This window comes from Penicillium roqueforti (assembly GCF_015533775.1).
Source record: "Penicillium roqueforti strain LCP96 04111 chromosome Unknown scaffold_02, whole genome shotgun sequence".
NCBI classification, from domain to species: Eukaryota; Fungi; Ascomycota; class Eurotiomycetes; order Eurotiales; family Aspergillaceae; genus Penicillium; species Penicillium roqueforti.
In genome coordinates, this window is record NW_024067566.1 from 1,303,525 (window position 1) to 1,322,892 (window position 19,368).

General features: G+C 48.5%; 9 protein-coding genes across 9 annotated transcripts; 5 read left to right on the forward strand and 4 right to left on the reverse strand.

Annotated features, from left to right (window-relative positions):
- Window positions 1-744: 744 nt before the first annotated feature.
- On the reverse strand, window positions 745-1,863 carry LCP9604111_1964 (acyl-CoA thioesterase; the record flags this gene model as incomplete). Its single annotated transcript, XM_039069388.1, has 2 exons — window positions 745-1,659; window positions 1,753-1,863. The coding sequence occupies 2 exons, from the start codon at window positions 1,861-1,863 to the stop codon at window positions 745-747; spliced, it is 1,026 nt and encodes a 341-aa protein (XP_038932091.1).
- Window positions 1,864-3,510: 1,647 nt separating this feature from the next.
- Window positions 3,511-5,304, forward strand: LCP9604111_1965 (uncharacterized protein; the record flags this gene model as incomplete). Its single annotated transcript, XM_039069389.1, has 1 exon — window positions 3,511-5,304. One exon carries the CDS (start codon window positions 3,511-3,513, stop codon window positions 5,302-5,304), a length of 1,794 nt encoding a protein of 597 aa, XP_038932092.1.
- A 214-nt stretch (window positions 5,305-5,518) lies between these two features.
- Window positions 5,519-6,187, reverse strand: LCP9604111_1966 (uncharacterized protein; the record flags this gene model as incomplete). Its single annotated transcript, XM_039069390.1, has 1 exon — window positions 5,519-6,187. One exon carries the CDS (start codon window positions 6,185-6,187, stop codon window positions 5,519-5,521), a length of 669 nt encoding a protein of 222 aa, XP_038932093.1.
- Window positions 6,188-6,531: 344 nt separating this feature from the next.
- On the reverse strand, window positions 6,532-8,035 carry LCP9604111_1967 (uncharacterized protein; the record flags this gene model as incomplete). The annotated part of the gene is made up of 2 exons (XM_039069391.1): window positions 6,532-6,543; window positions 6,596-8,035. 2 exons carry the CDS (start codon window positions 8,033-8,035, stop codon window positions 6,532-6,534), a joined length of 1,452 nt encoding a protein of 483 aa, XP_038932094.1.
- A 785-nt stretch (window positions 8,036-8,820) lies between these two features.
- On the forward strand, window positions 8,821-11,202 carry LCP9604111_1968 (OPT family oligopeptide transporter; the record flags this gene model as incomplete). The annotated part of the gene is made up of 2 exons (XM_039069392.1): window positions 8,821-9,624; window positions 9,673-11,202. The coding sequence occupies 2 exons, from the start codon at window positions 8,821-8,823 to the stop codon at window positions 11,200-11,202; spliced, it is 2,334 nt and encodes a 777-aa protein (XP_038932095.1).
- Window positions 11,203-11,855: 653 nt separating this feature from the next.
- Window positions 11,856-13,382, forward strand: LCP9604111_1969 (MFS transporter; the record flags this gene model as incomplete). Its single annotated transcript, XM_039069393.1, has 2 exons — window positions 11,856-12,136; window positions 12,188-13,382. 2 exons carry the CDS (start codon window positions 11,856-11,858, stop codon window positions 13,380-13,382), a joined length of 1,476 nt encoding a protein of 491 aa, XP_038932096.1.
- A 214-nt stretch (window positions 13,383-13,596) lies between these two features.
- On the reverse strand, window positions 13,597-15,186 carry LCP9604111_1970 (uncharacterized protein; the record flags this gene model as incomplete). The annotated part of the gene is made up of 5 exons (XM_039069395.1): window positions 13,597-13,616; window positions 13,719-13,855; window positions 13,925-13,996; window positions 14,055-14,078; window positions 14,129-15,186. The coding sequence occupies 5 exons, from the start codon at window positions 15,184-15,186 to the stop codon at window positions 13,597-13,599; spliced, it is 1,311 nt and encodes a 436-aa protein (XP_038932097.1).
- A 1,474-nt stretch (window positions 15,187-16,660) lies between these two features.
- Window positions 16,661-16,946, forward strand: LCP9604111_1971 (uncharacterized protein; the record flags this gene model as incomplete). Its single annotated transcript, XM_039069396.1, has 2 exons — window positions 16,661-16,750; window positions 16,806-16,946. The coding sequence occupies 2 exons, from the start codon at window positions 16,661-16,663 to the stop codon at window positions 16,944-16,946; spliced, it is 231 nt and encodes a 76-aa protein (XP_038932098.1).
- Window positions 16,947-17,035: 89 nt separating this feature from the next.
- LCP9604111_1972 (uncharacterized protein) lies at window positions 17,036-18,962 on the forward strand (the record flags this gene model as incomplete). The annotated part of the gene is made up of 6 exons (XM_039069397.1): window positions 17,036-17,118; window positions 17,168-17,631; window positions 17,695-18,056; window positions 18,117-18,266; window positions 18,329-18,633; window positions 18,698-18,962. 6 exons carry the CDS (start codon window positions 17,036-17,038, stop codon window positions 18,960-18,962), a joined length of 1,629 nt encoding a protein of 542 aa, XP_038932099.1.
- Between the last annotated feature and the right edge of the window lie 406 nt (window positions 18,963-19,368).

Consider the following 19,368-nt stretch of genomic DNA (forward strand, 5'->3'; position numbering starts at 1 on the left):
AATGTTCAGCCAATCTCGGATACCATCGGAGCCGAGCGTTTCCTCCCTTGATGAGATCAGTGATCAACATCAAGATTAACTGCATGTATACAGTCCAGGACTTATATCCTAGAACATATGGGCAGTATAAGTTCTAGTTATTCTTGCATCCTCTATTTTTTCTATGTTATAAGTGCTGAATTGTCTTATAACTTGGCGATTTTTTCTCCGTATACGGACGGAGTACATCCATCCATACTTAGGCTAGAACTCTCTATATTAATCAAGCGAGACCTCCGAGGCTGGTATACAATCTACACTCTCTCCGTAATATCTTCTAGCATTATCATTACAGGGTAATCTCATCTTCTTCTCGCCATGATCATATACTAATCCGGGAAAATAAAGGTCCGGTCGGATGAGGCTCTAGTGGCTAGCCAGTTCGTTCACTTTATGTACCTACATCATGCGGTAGATAACTATATGTGTCTACCGGGGAAATATGACGTATATTCAGAAGTGTACAGCATACAATGTACAACTCAGACATGTACTCCGTACATCACTTTGTATTATCCATGTAAACAAAAATACATAAGAGTGGACCGTGTTGGTCCTTCTTTGGAAATTGAATTGTAGATCTGTGGATGCATGAACGGTCCGTTGTCAGGATCTCCAAAATCTAATATTAGTTAGAGCATTGAGGTCATCGAGGCGCTTGGATCACTCTCTGCATGATCACATCCATGCTGTATCTATTTGAAACTATTGCACCCATTCATCGAAAAGCTGGGTATCCAAATTAATATATCCATCGACAACCTTCAATCCCCGCAGGCGTTCCTGTTCAATCCGCTCCCAGGTCCACTCTGCGACATCCCACGAGTCAGTATTCTCCTTCTGCTGCTTATCCAGTGTCTCCTGGCTCGGAATCTGCTCATCGTTTATCTTCAATACCTCCCGAGCCAACGATCCATCCACGCCTCCCATGGCCGTGATACCTTCACCACTAGCAGGGGTGCCAACGTCGGAAGCTTCGGCTGAGGAATTGACGTCGGCTAGCGCGGTCTTGTCTTCACTCCCGGAGGACGGCGCGGGAAGGAATCCGCTAGCGCGTAGAAGCCGCTCCGGGGGAACAGTCAGCCGGCCCTTCTTGACCACGTACTTGCTAAGACCCACAGCAAGGACCACCTTTTCGCCGCCACTGTGGCTTGCAGGTCGCATGAAGCAGGTCAAGATGTACATCCACTTCGCATCCCAAGAGATCACCTTAGAGTGCATCTCATATAGTTCGTATGGCTTGATCTCGCGCTTGAATGTGCAGTAAACAGATCCGAGTACAATCGACATCGGCTTGCGCCTTGGCGCTGGCTTTCCCTCTTTCTTGCTTGCGGCTAGGAACTCCTGGTCGAGCTCCTTGCTCACATTGCCGACTCCAGGACTGTAAAGTCGGGTCACCAGCGTTGTACGCGAAATGTCCAGATCCGTGAAGTAGGTGCTGTTGGATTTGTGCAGGTTGTAATCGGTCTCTAGCAACGGCGTGCGAGATGTGACCATGCATGGTACGAAGATGGGATGTGTTGGTTTGCCTCGGGAGTCCACAATGAGTCTCCCCTTGGGGAAAAGTGGCGCACTGGGTTTCAAACGTAGGTTGCTTACGAAGTGATACAGCAAACGGAACTGTTGACTCGGTCAGTAGTGCAACATACCATGGGGGGAGGTCAATTCCAGAAAGTCAAATTTGACAGTCGAACAAGGGCAAGGAACACTTACGTGCCAAGATAATGGGAGACTTTTCAAGTTAGTCACTGCAAGAAGCAAGGCCAGGTTTCTCCATGAGGCGAGCGCCAATACGCCTGCTAGTATCTCGCGTGTATACTCCATGATGACCCCGGGAAATTTCAACCAACACAGAAGAGAACGTCTGATAGCTTCATACAGGTACACTAGACAAGGCTTGACTAGGATATACTCCGGTTCATAGATGTCTCGGGAGATGAGAGACTTTGGATCAGGCAGACTTCACCAAACGCAATTAAAGAGAGACAGAATAATGTATAAAAAGGAATGAAATGGTGGACCCAAGTTCACCTGAATTGATGAGTCCGAAAGCCGAGCCTGCCGATATCGTGAATTCCCCTTCGGAAGCCGAGGCCGAAACTTGTGCACGTGATATCGTGATTACTCATTCTCTCAGTGCGCACGCTCTTTCCCAGACAACCCAGGTGCCCAGAATCTGCCAAATGTCAATAGGTTTTCGAAGCCGTTTATGGGTGAAAACGGCAGGAACAAGCCAATTACCCTCCACCGACAATAGTCCCGCAGAAGGAGCTCACCATGCAAGCATCGGGGGAAATAGTCAAAGCTTACAAGCATTGGATCCGAGAATTATGCTAACACCATGACTTGACCAGACGTTCCCTACCATTCCATCCTCGCACAGTTCTTTACGAACCGAAAGTCCCATCCCGTCGTTTACTCTACGACGTTGTCCTGCCGCGTCGCCGCACGCGAAGCCTAGCTGCGAGAGCTTCATGGCCGGGGTTTGGGTTCGTCAGGAATCGTGCTAGGATGAAACAATGTTAGACAACGTTTGGTCGAGTCATAGTATTAGCATAACTCTCAGATCCTGGTTGCATGGTGGGCTGATCTATGGATTCCAATAATGCTACCCAGGACCTGGTTTGGCCTAGGAATAGTTATTGTTGATAAGAAGTAGTTGATGTTTGAATAATTGTATAGTTCTAATGCACAGAATAGGGCCTGAACGTATCGCAGCTGCTCATTGGTCGAACAATCATGCATTCATCAAATAATATCAAGGCGTTCACCACACTACATTCAAAGATCTATGATTCGACCTTTTGAAGTTTGTTGAATTTATACTTTCCCGCTTGGAATAAGCTTCATTAAGGGAAACACTCGGACTTGAAAAAGAAGGGAAGATACTGATATGTTACAGCACTATCTGTATGATTTGGGTCGAATGTTGTTCCAACTATGGGACAAGGTTATGCCATTTTCACGCATAGTAAATCAACACACAAAGGACCAGCGACCACATAAGAAGGACCGGTACCTGACCATAAGCCGTGGAAGGTTGATTTATAGGCACCCTTGACAATAGAAATAGCACTCGAGCATCGAATGGTACTCTGGCTCATTGTGATCCCATACTAACAATGGGGAGGGAGTAGCGAAAAGGCAATATGTTGCTACACTCAACTTTGTTTTGACTGGTTTGCGCTCAAGTTGAGATACAACGCATGTTTTCAAGTCACAACATTGGTCTTTATACCTTTTCATTAACTCTTCTCAAATTTCTCCATTGCCTTCCAGGTAACCTTAACCTCAACCTCAACCTTTCTGTTATTGATCGTTAGCAAATCTGACCAACACCTCGTGTGTAGGCACTTTTAATTTCAAACTTCCTTCCTAGGTCCAAAATAACATAAACTCTTCGTTTCCTCCTTTCTCCTGCTCGTCTCTGGCAACGCCTGTCAACACCAAAAAGCCTTGAGACTGTTCATCATGTCGGACGATATCACCCTCGCAGGTTATCTTTTCGAACGCCTTCATCAAGTTGGCCTACACGCCGTGCATGGCGTCCCCGGAAACCATAATATCGGAATACTGAGAGAAGCCACTGATGCGGCGCTTGGATGTGTCACACACCGTAGCGATCTTAGTGTCGGACTTGTCGCAGATGGATATGCACGGGTCAAGGGTATCGCCGCTGTGATATCTTCATTCGAGAATATGTCACCGTCGGTCCCGACGGCAATCGCTGCCTCGTACCGGGATAGAATTCCAGTTGTGCTTGTGATTGGTACACCCGAACGAAAGGTGCAAGCGCAGGCTTCCAAATTCCACCATTCATTCTTCGACGCGCAGCCTAATGTTCCTCGTCAGCCTGATGTCTTTCAAACACTCGCTGACTGCTTCGACAAAATTACCATTACCCAGGAGTTTCTTGTTCACCCTAGCGAGGCGACTGCTCAGATTGATACTGCCATTCGAGGATGTATCATGCAGTCTCTGCCTGTTTATATCGAACTGCCGGAAGATTTGGTCGGCAGTATGGTACCGGTGAAGGGACTCGTTCAGCGCCTGGACTTCAACGCTCCGCCCCACGATGCTGAGATCGAACAAACGGTAGTGGCCAGTATCATGAACAAGATTAGGCACGCACAACGACCGGTGATTCTCGTGGATGCGGGTGTTCCATCTTGTGGTCTTACCAAGGAAGCAAGCCAGCTGGCGAAAAAGACTAGGTTTCCAACTGCTGCGACCCAGTTCAGCAGAGGTGTTGTAGATGAAACACTCAAAAACTTCCATGGGGATATCTCGGATTTCGACATGTACGGTTCATACTTCAGATCGTCTGACCTGATTCTCCTTATTGGACCTCTGAATACCACTAAGTGGGCTGCTCCCGCCGTGTTCGAGGCGAAGACAGCAGAAACCGTCACATTCAATAGAAATTCCGTTGTCATTGGGGACCAAAGTTATGAGCTCTTCTCTAGACCTGTGCTTCAGCGGATTCTAGACTGCCTGACTGAGAGGAAACTGCGTGATCTTGCGCCCTACCCCAATTTACCCAATGTCCGCGACAGCATTGAAATGCTCCCAAGTCAGAGAAATACTGCATTACTTCAGCATGACATTTATTCCACCTTTTGGCGACGGATGTCTCTTTTTTTCCGTCCGGGTGATATTATCTTGACTGAAACCCAAACAGCTCAGGATGGAGCACGCTCATTTGTTTTGCCGCGTGATACAACCATAATCAATCCTGGTATCAGGAAGTTCGCCGGACACATGCTTGCTACCACCTTGGGTGTCGCTTCGGCAAAACAAGGCCTTGCCAAAGCAACCTGCCGGCTTTCGCACGGACGAACAGTTCTCTTTGAAGGAGCCAAGGGTTTCCAAGAGGGCCGAAATGACCTCAGAGCCATCATCGATAACAAGCTCAATGCCATCATATTCGTGATCAACGAAGGAGAACCCATCGTTGAAAGGCTAATGCACGCAATGGAGTACCGCCAGCAGGATTCTGGTCACTGGAGATACGCAGAATCCGTTTCTTTCTTTGGAGCCCCAAATGTGACATCTTACCCGGTCTCTTCCACCATAGCCAGAACATGGGGCGACATTGACATCATTTTCCATGATGAGATGGTTCAATCCGGGACAGGGCTGCACGTTGTGGATGTCATGGTCAGACCCGGAGATCCAAATCAAAGCCCGTGTATTCTCACGGAGATATATGGCCCACCCCCGAGCCCGTTTACCTTGAAGAAGCATCACATCAAGCAAGATTGATCGCCGCGAAGTGAGATTGGAAAGACATTTGGGCTCTGAAACATGCAAGATTAGACAAGTCACAAGATACTTTACAATATGATGTTCATTTATCATAATTGCGCCCGCAAAACATAGAGAATGTTAAAACAAAATAGACAGACACGTACGTATACAGAAATAGGTGATATCATCCTGAATCCGCTCTATATGATAAAATCCAACCACCATCTAGTTATGCTGACAACTCTCGCACCATAGCCCATATAGTAAACTCCTCCAACGAATCCCAGAACCCCTTAGGACGCCTCTGGCTACCAACAACAGTGAACCCCTGTTTTAGCCAGTAGCCACCAGTGTCCTCTTTATTAACCCGAGTCATAATTCGTAGCGGAGACGACACATCCTTTCCATTGACCCGATGCCGACGCAAGATCTCTTCTTCACACGCCCTCACAAGATGACCAGCAATACCCCTGCCGCGGTATTGTGGACCTGGGGGGAGAGCAACAACAGCAAGCTCATAGTCGCCGGGACAAGCCTGTCGGTGCAACATTTGATCGACACATCGAGTATTGGCAGCGTCTTCATGCCCGTTTTTAGTTGTAGGCATCCAAAGGCCGTCGTCTTTCCATTTCTTTATACTTGCGGTCCCGACCAATTTGGGTGTTTGATCTTCGGCATCTTCAATAAATGCCACCGCGGTGAATCCGTCTGCACCAAGCTCTTCGGACAGTGCGGAGTCGGTGTGAAGTCTGGTCTTATTTGTGGAAAACTTTATTTTGGCAGTGTGGCTGACACGGTAGCTGGCGTTCACCATGGACGTAAAATCTGAGATCCAGGGTTGATTGGGAAGAGCTGATGATGCATAGACCTTGATGTGGAAGTCCATTTTGGGATCCATGTTTGGACCTGGAAAGTTTGGTGAGATCCAGGATGAACTAAATATAAGAAGATATCTTGTTTATCCCAGGAAATTTCTACAATTTCCAATGTGGGGTTGAACACCGACACGGAGCTAATAATGAGTCACAGAAACCTACCTCGGGAGGTTATCTAAATTCTAGCCGACATGATAACAAATGTCTTTGAAATGCAAGTCCCGAAAATAAAGATGATTTCTTAAGCTGTTTGGTCTGTAGATACGGACTAGTGCTATTGAATTCGCTGTTGTGGAAGTAGACAAGGGGCATCGATGGGATAGGAATGGCCCAACCACAATCATGGGGGCCCGCAAGTCAGAGAAACTTAGAGCACATACTGTTGAGAGTGAGTATATAGTTTCAAAATGAAAGTTGTAGTAAGAGCTCACCGGAATGAAGAGGCTTGGAACCTGCCTCTCATACTCATCCCATGTCTTCCCATACTTGTTTTTACATTTGGTGATATCCCTCATGGCTCGGTGGCCGATCATAACCGCGAAGAAGACAGGGTAGAACCAGGGAAGGGGGCTGTCGAACCCGGTGATTAGGGCCCACGACAAAGCGAAAAACATATCGCAACTGTAATGGATCTTGCGAGCCAATCGGTACCACCCATCAACGAAAATGGTATCGCCGTCGTCTGTCACAAGTGTCTTTGGATTGTTAACGTGGCGCCAAGGAAGCTGGGGGAAGGTATTGCGCGTAACCATTTTGCCTCGCTCCATCATGCGGAAGGCGTTCTTCTGGCTGTTTGCAGTGTCCCAGACCCAGTAGACGCAAAGATATGACACAAACAATACCGCCAATGCATTTTTGTTCCATGCATATGTTGACGGGTGACGATTAGCCAGGTACAGAACGCAGTGGCAATATGACATAGGGACGCCAGCCATGTTCCAGAAGATCAACAAGAATCCCAGTTTCTCCTGGTACATGTCCCATGTTGTGGTGATGAGGTGCTCTGCCTTGGCGCAGGCATTGGCGTAAAGGAAGTGTGCCATGACAAGGAACATAACTTCACCGGAGACATAGCCGTAGAGTTCATATTGGCGAGTGGCAGCTGCGCAGCTCAGACCCAAGAGCATGAACCATGGGATACGGACTTCGTAGAACATCTTAAAGTCCAGGATCCCGAACATGCGTGGGTTGAGTTCTGCTCCCATGAAAAAATCATAGATTGGGTAACCAGTGATGCGGTGCTGGGTACCTCGAGCAAATGCAGAGAAATAAGCGAAAAAGCTGGCGAGAAACCCGGACAAAATCGCCACGGACATCAGAGGACCGAAATCATCTAGGATAGTGTAGATTGGGAACATTCCAGTGTAGTGCAGAGCAGCCATGACAACCATTGTGAAGTACAAGCTACTGTAAGCGGAGCAATAATACTCCAGCTGCTTGCCTTTCAAATGGCGAAGAGGCTTCCCATAACACGTGAACCCAGGCATGAAGATGTAGCATGCTGCCTCGAAGATGTAGAATGTCCAGTAGATGCGCCACGCCCTAAAGTGCGGAAACGCACCGATGTAAACAAGGTGACACAGATGCTTTCCGAAGTCCGCCCAGGACTGTCCGTTTTGCGGCAGAGGTAGTTTCCCGTCATAGTAGGTAGCACCGATCCACATGTACCACATCAGCAATGGGAAGCCAATCATAAGTGCCAAGTTACCGAGTGAGCCACCGAATTCGAATTCATCTGAGTAGTCCACTTTGGTGTCCATGCCGGGTATCCATCCACCAGCGAGTTGCGCTTGCTTGAAGTCAGCGCGCGAATTTGGCTTGTCAACAACCCGAGGGTTGCCATCCTTTGAAGACTTGACTTGGTCATCCATCTCGAGAACTTGAGACTATTGTATTAATTGAATTGATGGAAACCAAGGAATTGACGCCAACAAAGTACACTCACAGTCAAAAAATGGTCCGAGCTGATACAGGAGAAAGGAGAAGGAGAAAGGGGAGGAGGAAAAAGAAAGGAAAGGGACGAGAAAGGATGACAGAAACAGGAAGGACCAAAGGGACCGAGTATTGTTAACCTTGGGAACCTCGAACCTGAGAAGTCAGGCCAACGCAATGATACAGTTCCCGTTTGGGTTTAGACCCCGCCGTCTTTATCCCAATTAGGATTAGACCCCGCTACTAGCGTTACTTGGAAATAGTGCTTTGGTTGTATTATTGCATTTCCAAGGCTCCTACTTGTTTCATAGCTCAGATAATTGGGCAGTACGAAACACTCTACACTTGACCTGGGGATACATAATAGCGCCATCACTAGCGCTTGATAATTTCTAGCTTGGTTGTCATGGGAGCTGCTCGCTAGTTTTTTTTTTGATTAGCCTCAATACTGATAGAGTAAACCTCCTAAGCCTCCGACAACCTGTTCGTTCTCGATGCTGTTAGACTTTTTCCGTAGATCTATTAGTTCAATAGAATGCAATGGCAATGACGGATACCTAGCCTATACATACATGTAGGTATGATGTGACGTCAGGTGATCTTATCGCGGATTCGCATTAATCAGCGACGCTTATCAACCCAGTCCCCCGAGATTGGACTTCTCTCCGAACATTCACCTCGCTATGACTGATCGGTCGGTCCCATGAATTATCAGACCATCAGTATGGACGGCAATGTCCCCGAACAGCGTCAGCGCACTGTGGGAGGGCCGTCCCTGGATCAGCCGCCCACAGATCCTATCGCTGATCCCGCGCAAGCTCGCGCCACATCCCCTCAGAGCTTCACTCCACGCTCACTTCTCGTCGGTCTTATTATTGGTGCTCTCATCACATTCTCGAATACCTATTTCGGCTTGCAGACAGGATGGATCAGCACAATGGCAATGCCCTCGGCCTTGATTGGCTTTTCGGTCTTCAAGGTTCTATCCAAGCACCTGTCTTTCCCCTTCACACCGGTTGAGAATGTCTTGATACAAACGGTTGCCGGTGCAGTGGGAACTATGCCCCTTGGATGCGGATTTGTTGGCGTTATCCCTGCCCTGGAGTTTCTGTTGAAGCCTGGCGAAGATGGACCCGAAGGCGATGGCGGAGAAGGCGAAGGAGGTCCTTTGAAACTCGGTTTCTGGAAGTTGGTTATCTGGAGTCTGGGAGTCTGTCTCTTCGGGGTGGTGTTTGCGGTCCCACTACGAAAAGCGGTCATCGTCCGAGAGAAGCTGCGATTTCCGAGTGGTACTGCCTCGGCGTTGATGCTCAAGGTCTTGCATAGTTCTGGTAGCGAGGAAAAGGTTATAGCACCAGAAAGTTCCCGTGCGGGTATTTTTAACACGGAGGCCGAAACAGCTGGTCCATCCCAAGAAGACACAGGCCTCTTGAAGGATGGCGATGCTGAAGACCAAGCTTCCAAGGAGCAAAATTGGCGCTCGAAGATGCGCATCTTACTTGGATCGTTTACAGTATCGGGTGCATATGTGAATATCTCCAACTGGACTCTGCAAAGTTCATGCTAACTCAATTAGACTCTTTTCTCCTACTTCGTCCCTCTAGTCCGTGCCATCCCTCTGTTTGGCGTGGGCATGGCGGATAACTGGCTGTGGACCCTCAACCCGTCGCCAGCATATATCGGCCAGGGCATCATTATGGGTCCATCAACGTGCATGCACATGCTTTTCGGGGCAGTCTTGGGGTGGGGCGTTCTATCACCGTTGGCTAAGAGCCGCGGCTGGGCTCCCGGCCCGGTTAATAACTGGGAAGATGGCAGCAAAGCATGGATTGTCTGGATATCGCTAGCCATTATGCTTGCCGATTCACTTGTTAGTCTTGGGTGGCTGGTGCTCAGGCCCATCCTGAAGTACTCTCCAAGATGGATAGCCTATTTTCGATCCACTCGTGCTGGTCAGTGGATTGCACTCCGACTACATTCTTCTCAGCACTCATATATCAACTACTCCGCTTTGGAGCCAGAGCCTCATCTTTTGGCTCATGAAGATGTCGCCCAACATACACTAGTAACTGCAAACGAAGAGGATAAGGATGATGCACCGCCATCTGAACTCATCTCAACTCGAACAGTAGTGATTCTCCTTCCTTTGACTCTCCTCTTGAATGTCGCATGCATGCACTTTGTCTTTGGGGACATCATTTCCCCCTTTCTGTCGACATTGGCAACTCTGCTGGCAGTACTACTGTCTATTATGGGTGTCCGGGCTCTCGGCGAGACCGACCTCAACCCAGTTTCGGGTATCAGCAAGCTGACACAACTTCTCTTTTCACTCGCCACGCCAGCATCCCATTTCTCCAGACGCACCGCATTAGTGACGAACCTGCTTGCGGGTGCAGTCTCCGAGTCAGGAGCTCTGCAAGCCGGTGATATGATGCAAGATTTAAAGACCGGTCATCTACTCGGCGCAAGCCCCAAGGCCCAGTTCTATGGCCAGATAATCGGCAGTCTTGTGGGTGCAGTTCTATCAACTGCCGTATACAAATTATACGTGAACGTATATGAGATCCCGGGCGAAATGTTCCAGACACCTACCGCGTATGTCTGGATCTTCACTGCTCGCCTTGTGACCGGTCAAGGGCTGCCCAAAATGGCTGGACAAGTCTCTGTCATTGCTGGTATCGTGTGGGCATTCCTTACCGCCTTGAGGATCGTAGCTGCGTCCCCTGCCTTTGCACGCAACGGGAAACCCCCTCCTTGGAGATGTTGGATCCCCGGCGGTATCGCTGTTGCCGTTGGTATCTTTAACGAGCCTTCCTTTACCCTGGCGAGAGCCATCGGTGGTATCATTGCATGGTGGTGGTCGCGGAGGCACTCTGAATCGCTCAACCAACAAGTGGACAGCGGAAACGCCACTACTATGGGATCGTCTCTGGAGACTGAATTACAGGATGCGCAGCGATCATCAATATCAGCCGAACAGGCATCTGAAAAAGCAGATGCCGCCTCCTCGACTGTCGTCGTTCTTGCCTCCGGCCTCATTTTGGGTGAAGGTATCATGAGCATTGTGAATCTTCTTCTTGCAAGTGGGCGCGTTCCACATCTCTGATCAGGAGAGATACGAGAAAATGCTCCCATCGGCATGTACATGATTTTTTATTATCAAAAGCACGTATTGTATTTAGAGATTATGTTTTGAACGATATTAGATGAATGTCAGGTCATTTTTCGCGGCCTTTAATGATTTCCAATCTACTGCCACTCCCTGGAATCGCCTGTCTCATATTGTTGCTGACTTCAAATTGGTCCCGACTACACGTGCAGTAAAAATATAGGAAAGGCATGTGCTAACAAGCCATGTCAAGAAAACAGCAATCTTGGTCTCAGGGTCTTAATACCCTTCTAGTTGATCGTGTCCCAATTTAATAACAAGATCTCTACCAAGTCCCCCAGCCCCAGCCCCAGCCCCCCGCACCCCCGGGAAAAAGCTTGATGCTTCACTTTCCCCTGCACCAATTCGGATTACCAAGCAGAATCCACTCCATGGACCTAACTAGTTATCTCCGAGACGTGAGGACACTAAATTTTCAAATGGCGCTCTCCGCAATCCTGTCCTGGAGGGATCGGCCTGCTCCGACATCGGCTTCGGCATCAATATCGTTTTGCCGAAGCAACATCTACTTAGCACCGAGTACTCCGCACTAGAGATGGATTTTTCTCCATGAGACTAGCAAACATCACTCTACGGTATTGATCCCAATCATGCCACGCATATGGTCGAAGGGCAGTTTTGTAATACAAGTCGAGCCCGAGAAGGATCCTGCATCTCTTGATCCAGCATACCTCGTCAAGTGGGATCAGGACGATGTATTGAATCCTCAAAATTGGACTCCCCGGTACAAATGGTGGGTGACATTTCAACTGGGCATGCTTGCTTTAGCGGGTAGTCTAGGGTCAAGCATCACCACGCCGGCCGATGACACCATCGCGAGGTATACTGGCGTGAGCAGCGAGGCTGCCGTGTTGGATGTGTCGCTGTATCTGTGAGTGGGATTGCAAAAAAACACCAAATACAATGCTAATAGTAATGCCAGCCTTGGCTTCGTCTTCGGACCTATCATCTGGGCCCCCCTTTCAGAAATCTGGGGCCGAAGAGTCAGCATACTCCCCGCCGTCTTTTGTCTAGCACTATTCTCCATCGGCACTGGCGTAAGCAGAGATGCAGCCTCGGTGTTCGTCACGCGCTTTTTCGCAGGCTTCTTCGGCTCTGCCCCGATTAGCAACGTCACCGCTGCACTAGGTGATATATGGAGTAAAGAGACGCGCGGGACCGCAGTCAGCCTCTATGCAGTGGCCGTGAATGGCGGCCCGGCATTAGGTCCAGTGATCGGTGCAGCCATACTGTTGAATCCGAATATGGGCTGGCGCTGGACCGCGTACATCCACGCAATCTGGGTCTTTGTCATTTTCACCTTGACCTTCTTCTGTCTGCCAGAGGTATACCCGCTAGTGCTACTCAAGCGCAAAGCACAACAGCTTCGGAAGGACACCAATGACTCGAGGTACTATCATCCCCATGAGCATTTGAAACTCGATGTCAAATCCGTTGTCACGAAGCAGCTCGCTCGCCCATTGAGAATGCTGTTCACTGAGCCGATTGTCACCTGCATTGCCTTCTATGCTTCCTTCGTCTACGGCGTCATGTACCTAACCCTTGAGGTATTTCCAATCGCGTTCCAGCAATCTCGAGGTTGGAACCGCGTTGTCGGCTCTTTGCCGTTCCTGGGATTGTTGATTGGCGTCATATCATCAGTAGGTCTCAATATCTGGAACCAATACCGCTATAACCAGATATCCAAGGAGGCGAATGGGAAAGCAGTGCCTGAAGCAAGACTTCCGCCTATGGCATTCGGGGCGGTGTTCTTTGTTGTCGGACTCTTCTGGTTTGCTTGGACTGCTGAACCTCCTCACCACTGGATCCTGCCATGTCTGGCAGCCGTCTTTATTGGCATTGGATTCAACTGCATTTTCCAACAGTGTTTGAATTTTTTGATTGATGTGTATAAGCTCTACGCTGCTAGCTCAACGGCAGCTGTCACTTTTCTGAGAAGCTTGCTGGCTGCCGGGCTTCCCTTGGCGGCTAAACCGATGATCAGGGCTTTGGGGATTGGTCCTGCTGTTTCTATTATCGGAGCTGTGGCTGCGGCTCTATTGCCAGTACCCTTTTTGTTTATGAAGTATGGCCCAAAGCTGCGAGGGTTATCAAAGCTTGCGCCTGAGGATTCTTAGGATTGTTGATAATTATAGAATAGATGGCTAGATGGTATTCCACTTTTATCCCTTTTCTAATCCTGGTAATAGCTAGTCACACCGGTCAAATCGTATATAGTCTCGTGGTTATTGACTGCAAATTTATATATTCCTTTGTCTTCAAGGTCATGTCCAAAAACCCCAAAACACCCTTAAACATGATGCAAATCCCCAAACAATACTTACAAGAAATTCAATCATCGCCGGCAGTTTCTGGTTGATCATCTGAGTTAGCAATAATGGGTTCGATCTCGAATCTTATCTGAACTCTATAGACCCAATTCCAAATGACTACTCGGGCGATACGTCTCGTACCTCTAGGGAGAGATGATATAAGAAGTATGGCAGCTGCTTTTCCTAATTTCGTGCCGAGAAGTTCCTCATACTCAGCAGTGCCACGTTCGACCTTCATGCACGACTCGTGCATCGCAGCTTCGAAATCGCGTCCAAGTCTGGGATAGAGTATCCGCCTGATATACGGTCCAGTCTCGTCATTGACGACGTGGGTAAACATAATATACCTCAAAGTGGACATGGGGTGGTCATACTCATAAACAGCCTTGGCGAATTCATTCCACTGGATGTTATCGTACCTAAAAATGGAATCAGCAACAAGCAGCCCCGGGCCGACTAGATGTGTATAGCTATTACTCAGACTTGGGAAGTTGAATCTCGCTAGGGTCTCTGGGTTCAGAACATTGTTAAAAAACGCTGTATGTCGGTACCTGTTTCCCCCGGTAGGGAGGCCCGTCGACTCGGGTTCGCCTCCGTCCATAAGGTCGCCCAGATCTCGGTGATAGCTTTCTCCGAGTTCAAAAACGTCTGGCGGCGGGGCGTTCATCAAGTCGTCTAGAGTTGCTGTTGCCGGGGAAATATTGCAGTCTGGTTCGTTAGGGTCTTCTAACCAAGCTTGTAGTTGAGCTCCTTTTTCTCGGTACCGGTTGATTGTCGTTGTAGAAGGCTTTTCATACATCTCATCGTCTGTGTTGAAGTCTTCGGAATCACTGGAGGCGGCAATATTTGGAGAAGTGGGTGGTTCTGGAAACAATAGTTCCGGTCCCCAAAACCGTCCTTCAGTCGAACTCTCCCCACTGGTGCGCTGACGCTTCGAGGGTGGAGAACCGTGAGAGCTAGGAGCTGGGCTCCATTCCTGATTTACATCCTCAACCTCTTCGACGTGCCCCCGCTTCCTACCGCTATAGGATTGCATGCTGTCGTTGGAAGATCTCAGGCTCCATCGTTCGATTCGGCCAGACTGGTGCGCGGCCCTCAAGGATATGGGAGGACGGGGACGCGGAGAACCGAAGTACAAGGCATCATCATCGGATGAAGACTCACTTTCACCTGCATTGGATAAGGTACGTCTATTCTGTGACATTCGGGCTAGAGGGTAGGTCAATAATTCGCCGGGATCGGCATCTGGCATATCAATATCACTGTCAGATCTGGGGGGAGAGGGATTGTCACTTATTCTACCATCACTGGCATCGTTCATATCGATATCACTCATGTCAGGTGTAATTTCTGTGCGAGACTTGCCATCATTGCCGGTGGCGGCTTCCTGAGGTTTAACCTTGTTCTTAGGCTCAGCTGGCTTAGGGTCTTTACCTGGCTTTGGGGCTTTGGCTGTCACATTTTTAGGGTAAGTCATTGTAGGAGGTGCATTATGCCCGCCTTTAGATGCCACTTTAGCTAGGGGCAGTGTTTGGCCATCGGAATCCGAGTCATCACTGCAGTCGCAGCGGCGGCCCCAGCATTTGAGGCTGTGGCAGAAACGCTTCATTGTTATGGTTGAGTTAAGCTATACGTCGAACAATTGGATTGATAGAGAAGTTGAATTTATATGATGTTGGATCTGTTGTATTGTACTTGCTGGACGATGCTAGAATGGAGAGCAACAGAGAGATACAGGCGAAGCTATATACTTTTGCCAACGTCTCTGTTTTTGCTCAACATGGGTCTGCCTGCTAACCCACGGGCGTTGAAGCATTACTAAAATAGGTTCACCTCAAATAGAACCGCTTAGAACAAAAGGAGTAGCAGTTCAAACAATGGAGACAAGTGCATAGAGAGGAGTTTCAACCGCCAAGACAAAGAGACTCGAACTTGAGTTGACAATAAGGACGACTAATTTGGGAAAGCCAAGGATAGAACAAGGAACGGACAAAGAGGAGTCGAACAATGTAATATTCGTCTAAGAAAGAAAAAGCTAAAACAGTACTATCTACCAAGGCCGTCAACAATGTAATCTGCTATTCTCGAATATCCAAGCGATAAACATAGTACATTGTTAAAGACAAGCAAAGATCAATATTAAGTTGCTCTCCAAAGGACGAATAAGCAATATATGACCTATCTCTAGATCTATACTCATGAATATTCTTGTTTGACCAAGTCCGGAGACACGGATCAACAGGTACGAGAGTCAGGCCATATCAGAAGTTTAGCCTGAATAACTCGGATCGGGCAGATTTATTAAAATGATCGAATATCGGATGTGTATCTAATTAGGCAAGCCGTACGTGTAGTATGCCGGGTGCCGCTGACGTCCTTAATATATTAATCTATGGCCCAGCCGGTATCCGAGGGCTGAAATTCCTTGGAGTTCTTGAGACCTACATGTTGAAGAGGGGACCCCTGAGGGGCACCGACAGCCCTGCCTGCGAAACAGGTGTGAGAGCAGAGGCGTCACTGGGAGTAGTAGGGTACTAGAGAGGAGAACACCATGGGGTGACTACTGAGAAGAGAGGTGGAAAGGTGTCTGCGTTGCTATCTAGGCCTCGGGAGTGCTTTTATGTCACATAGCCACTTAGTCATCCTGCTCTGGAAACCCTCACTGCAATGTATACATTGTAGATATTAATTATTTATTTCCCCAGGTGTGGTGCCGGAATATTTATTCCCCTCTGAGCCTCGAAGATTGCCTTTGCATCATCGTACTTTCAATGTAACATTTTCCATTCACTCGGGTCCATGCGGCGTTTTGGGCGTGTTTGGCGCATGTCATAACAAAGACCGGGGTGCTCTTAGTTAGTCTGTTCTCATTGGCCCAGACTACTCGCTTTGAGGGCATCCCGTCTCATTTGCTGCCGGGAGGTTGCATCGGTCTTGGCTGGCTTGGCCATGTCTTGCGCTATCCAACCGAATCCGTTTTCTACACTCCATAATATATCGGCAGTGGCAGTGTGAGGAGTATAATGAGTAGATGTTCGGATCAAATCGGAATGAGAAAGAAACCACCTGCAAATACACCAAATATGGCAATATCAGCACGTTGCTTTGGGTTGCGCCATAACAAGCCATGCCGCTACGCGATGACTCCCTGTACTTATTTCCTCGACAAAGCGGTAAATTCCAGAAAGTACTGAATGTATAGAGTTAGCGCTGAATTCGTCTGACCAGTCACAATCCAGAGAAGACGCCCCCAACTCCTTTCCCCATGAAACTTCCCTCATCCCCGCGTCGTCCGACGCCTTCCCCGTATCTTGGCCAGCCCCAGACATTGGAGATCCCCCCGGTCACCTCGGATTACCGCTTTTGTGAATCCGGAGGAATTGAAAGTGGCCTATATAACCCGCTGATCGGCATTCCCATCATGTCTGTAATTTGCGATCTTCTCAGGTGTGGGCATCATGTTCGGCATTCCGAAGTTCTTTGGCTGGAGAGGCCGGTCTCTCAACCTGGCTATCAGTTCCCTTGGTAGTCTGGACTTCTTGTATGATACAATTCAATTATTATTCTGAAACTGGCAACTAACCTATAAGGCTATTTGGTTACGATCAAGGTGTCACGGGTGGTCTGCTAGACCTGCCCTCATTCATCAAATACTTCCCCGATATCAACCCACTAGATCCAGCCATCGCCGATAACAAGCCCCTCCGATCGCAGCGCAGTCTGAACCAAGGCATTGCAGTCGCATCGTACAATCTAGGATGTTTCTTCGGCGCCGTCTTGACTATCTTCATCGGTAATCCGCTGGGTCGACGGAGGACTATCTTCTGTGGCTGTATGATCATGGCGACTGGCGCCCTATTGCAATGCACCGCGTATTCCCTACCCCATTTCATTGTCGGCCGGATTGTCACTGGTGTTGGCAATGGCATGAATACAAGTACCGTACCCACCTGGCAGTCCGAGTCAGCCAAGGCCCACGATCGTGGCAAGATGGTGATGATCGAGGGTATGCTCATCACGGGCGGTATTACTCTTAGCTACTGGATCAACTATGGTGAGTTGGACCCAGTATGTATGTGACGATCAAGTCGCAATTACTGATATAATCCTGAATTAGGCATGTCGTTCATCGGAGAAAAAGAGGTCGCTTGGCGATTCCCTCTGGCTTTCCAGATTATCTTCGCTATCATTATCTTCTGCTCTATCCTCAATCTGCCCGAGTCCCCAAGATGGCTTGTCATGCAAGGCCGGACCGATGAGGCTTTGGAGATCCTTGAATGTCTGAATGAGAAAACGCGGGATGACCCCTACATCAAGAACGAGCTCATCGCCATCGAGGAAACCGTCAAAGAAATGAACAAGGGCTCTTATAGAAGTCTGTTCAAGATGAGCGAGTATCGAGAATTCCATCGCGTGGCACTGGCCTACGTCAACCAGATGTTCCAGCAGATTTCTGGAATTAATCTCATCACCTATTACGTGAGATCCCCTCTCTCAACCGAGATGCTATCCTAGCCCTATACTAATCAAGTCCACTAGGCACCTTCACTGTACGCCGAGATCGGTCTTGGAAGCGGCAACCTCCCAAAGTTACTAGCAGCCTGTAACGGCACAGAGTATCTAATGGCAGCATTTATCCCAATTTTCATCATCGAGAAAGTCGGCCGTCGTCCACTGATGCTAATCGGCGTATGTCACTCCCCCAAACTCCGTGCCTATCCATATCCCATCAGCTAACAAGTACTTATCAGGCCGCCGGCATGTCCCTTTCAATGGCCATTCTAGCCGGCACTAACTACCGCCTAACCGTCCTCAACGACAGCCGCGCCGGCATCGGACAAGCGGTCTTCCTCTTCGTCTTCAACACCTTCTTCGCCATCGGCTGGCTGGGAATGACCTGGCTGTACCCAGCGGAAATCGTGCCTCTGCGCATCCGCGCTCCAACAAACGCACTAGCCACCAGCGCGAACTGGATCTTCAACTTTATGGTCGTGATGATCACGCCTGTTGCGTTCGAGAATATCGGATACAAGACCTATGTCATCTTCGCTGTTATGTAAGATACGATCCTATCCTCCCCATTAACCCATTGAGCCATGACTTGGAACTGACAATAGCAGAAACGCATTCATGTTCCCCTGTGTGTACTTCTTCTTCCCTGAGACCCGCTACCGGTCCCTTGAAGAGATGGACGCTATCTTCAAGAAGTCTTCTAATGTCTTCGATGTCGTTACTATCTCCGTTAAGGAGCCTTATCGCTATGATAAGCATGGCGAGCTCAAACCTGAGTACCTGGAGGAGGCTACCCGCCATGCGAGCACTGATGTGCACATCGCCGGTGCGAAGTTTGACAGCGATGAGAGCGGTCATGAGGTCAAGGCTTGAGTGGTTGGAAGATGTGGTTGGTTGTGATGTTGGTGGATTTCATTTATACCCGTTGTGCCAGTGTGATTTGATGCTAGTATCATTTCACTGAGAATGTTTTATACATGGCTTTTAGATGTAAAGAGATGTTAATAACAGACTTTCTGCGTCGAATTTTGATTAAAAGTCATAGATGTGGAGAGAGATATATATAATATACAGACTAGCAAAGCATTAACGGAAGGACGTCTATGAAAACGGTAAACTCGTCAGTAAATTCTACATAGCTATGAATATAAACTATCTGTGTTGGAACAAGTTTGAAGGTCCGGGTATACCAGCTCATCTCAGCGTGACACGCATTTTATTCGAGATCGATGTCAATGAAGGAACTCGAGGAAGATGCTTGTAACTTCGAATCGAAGAG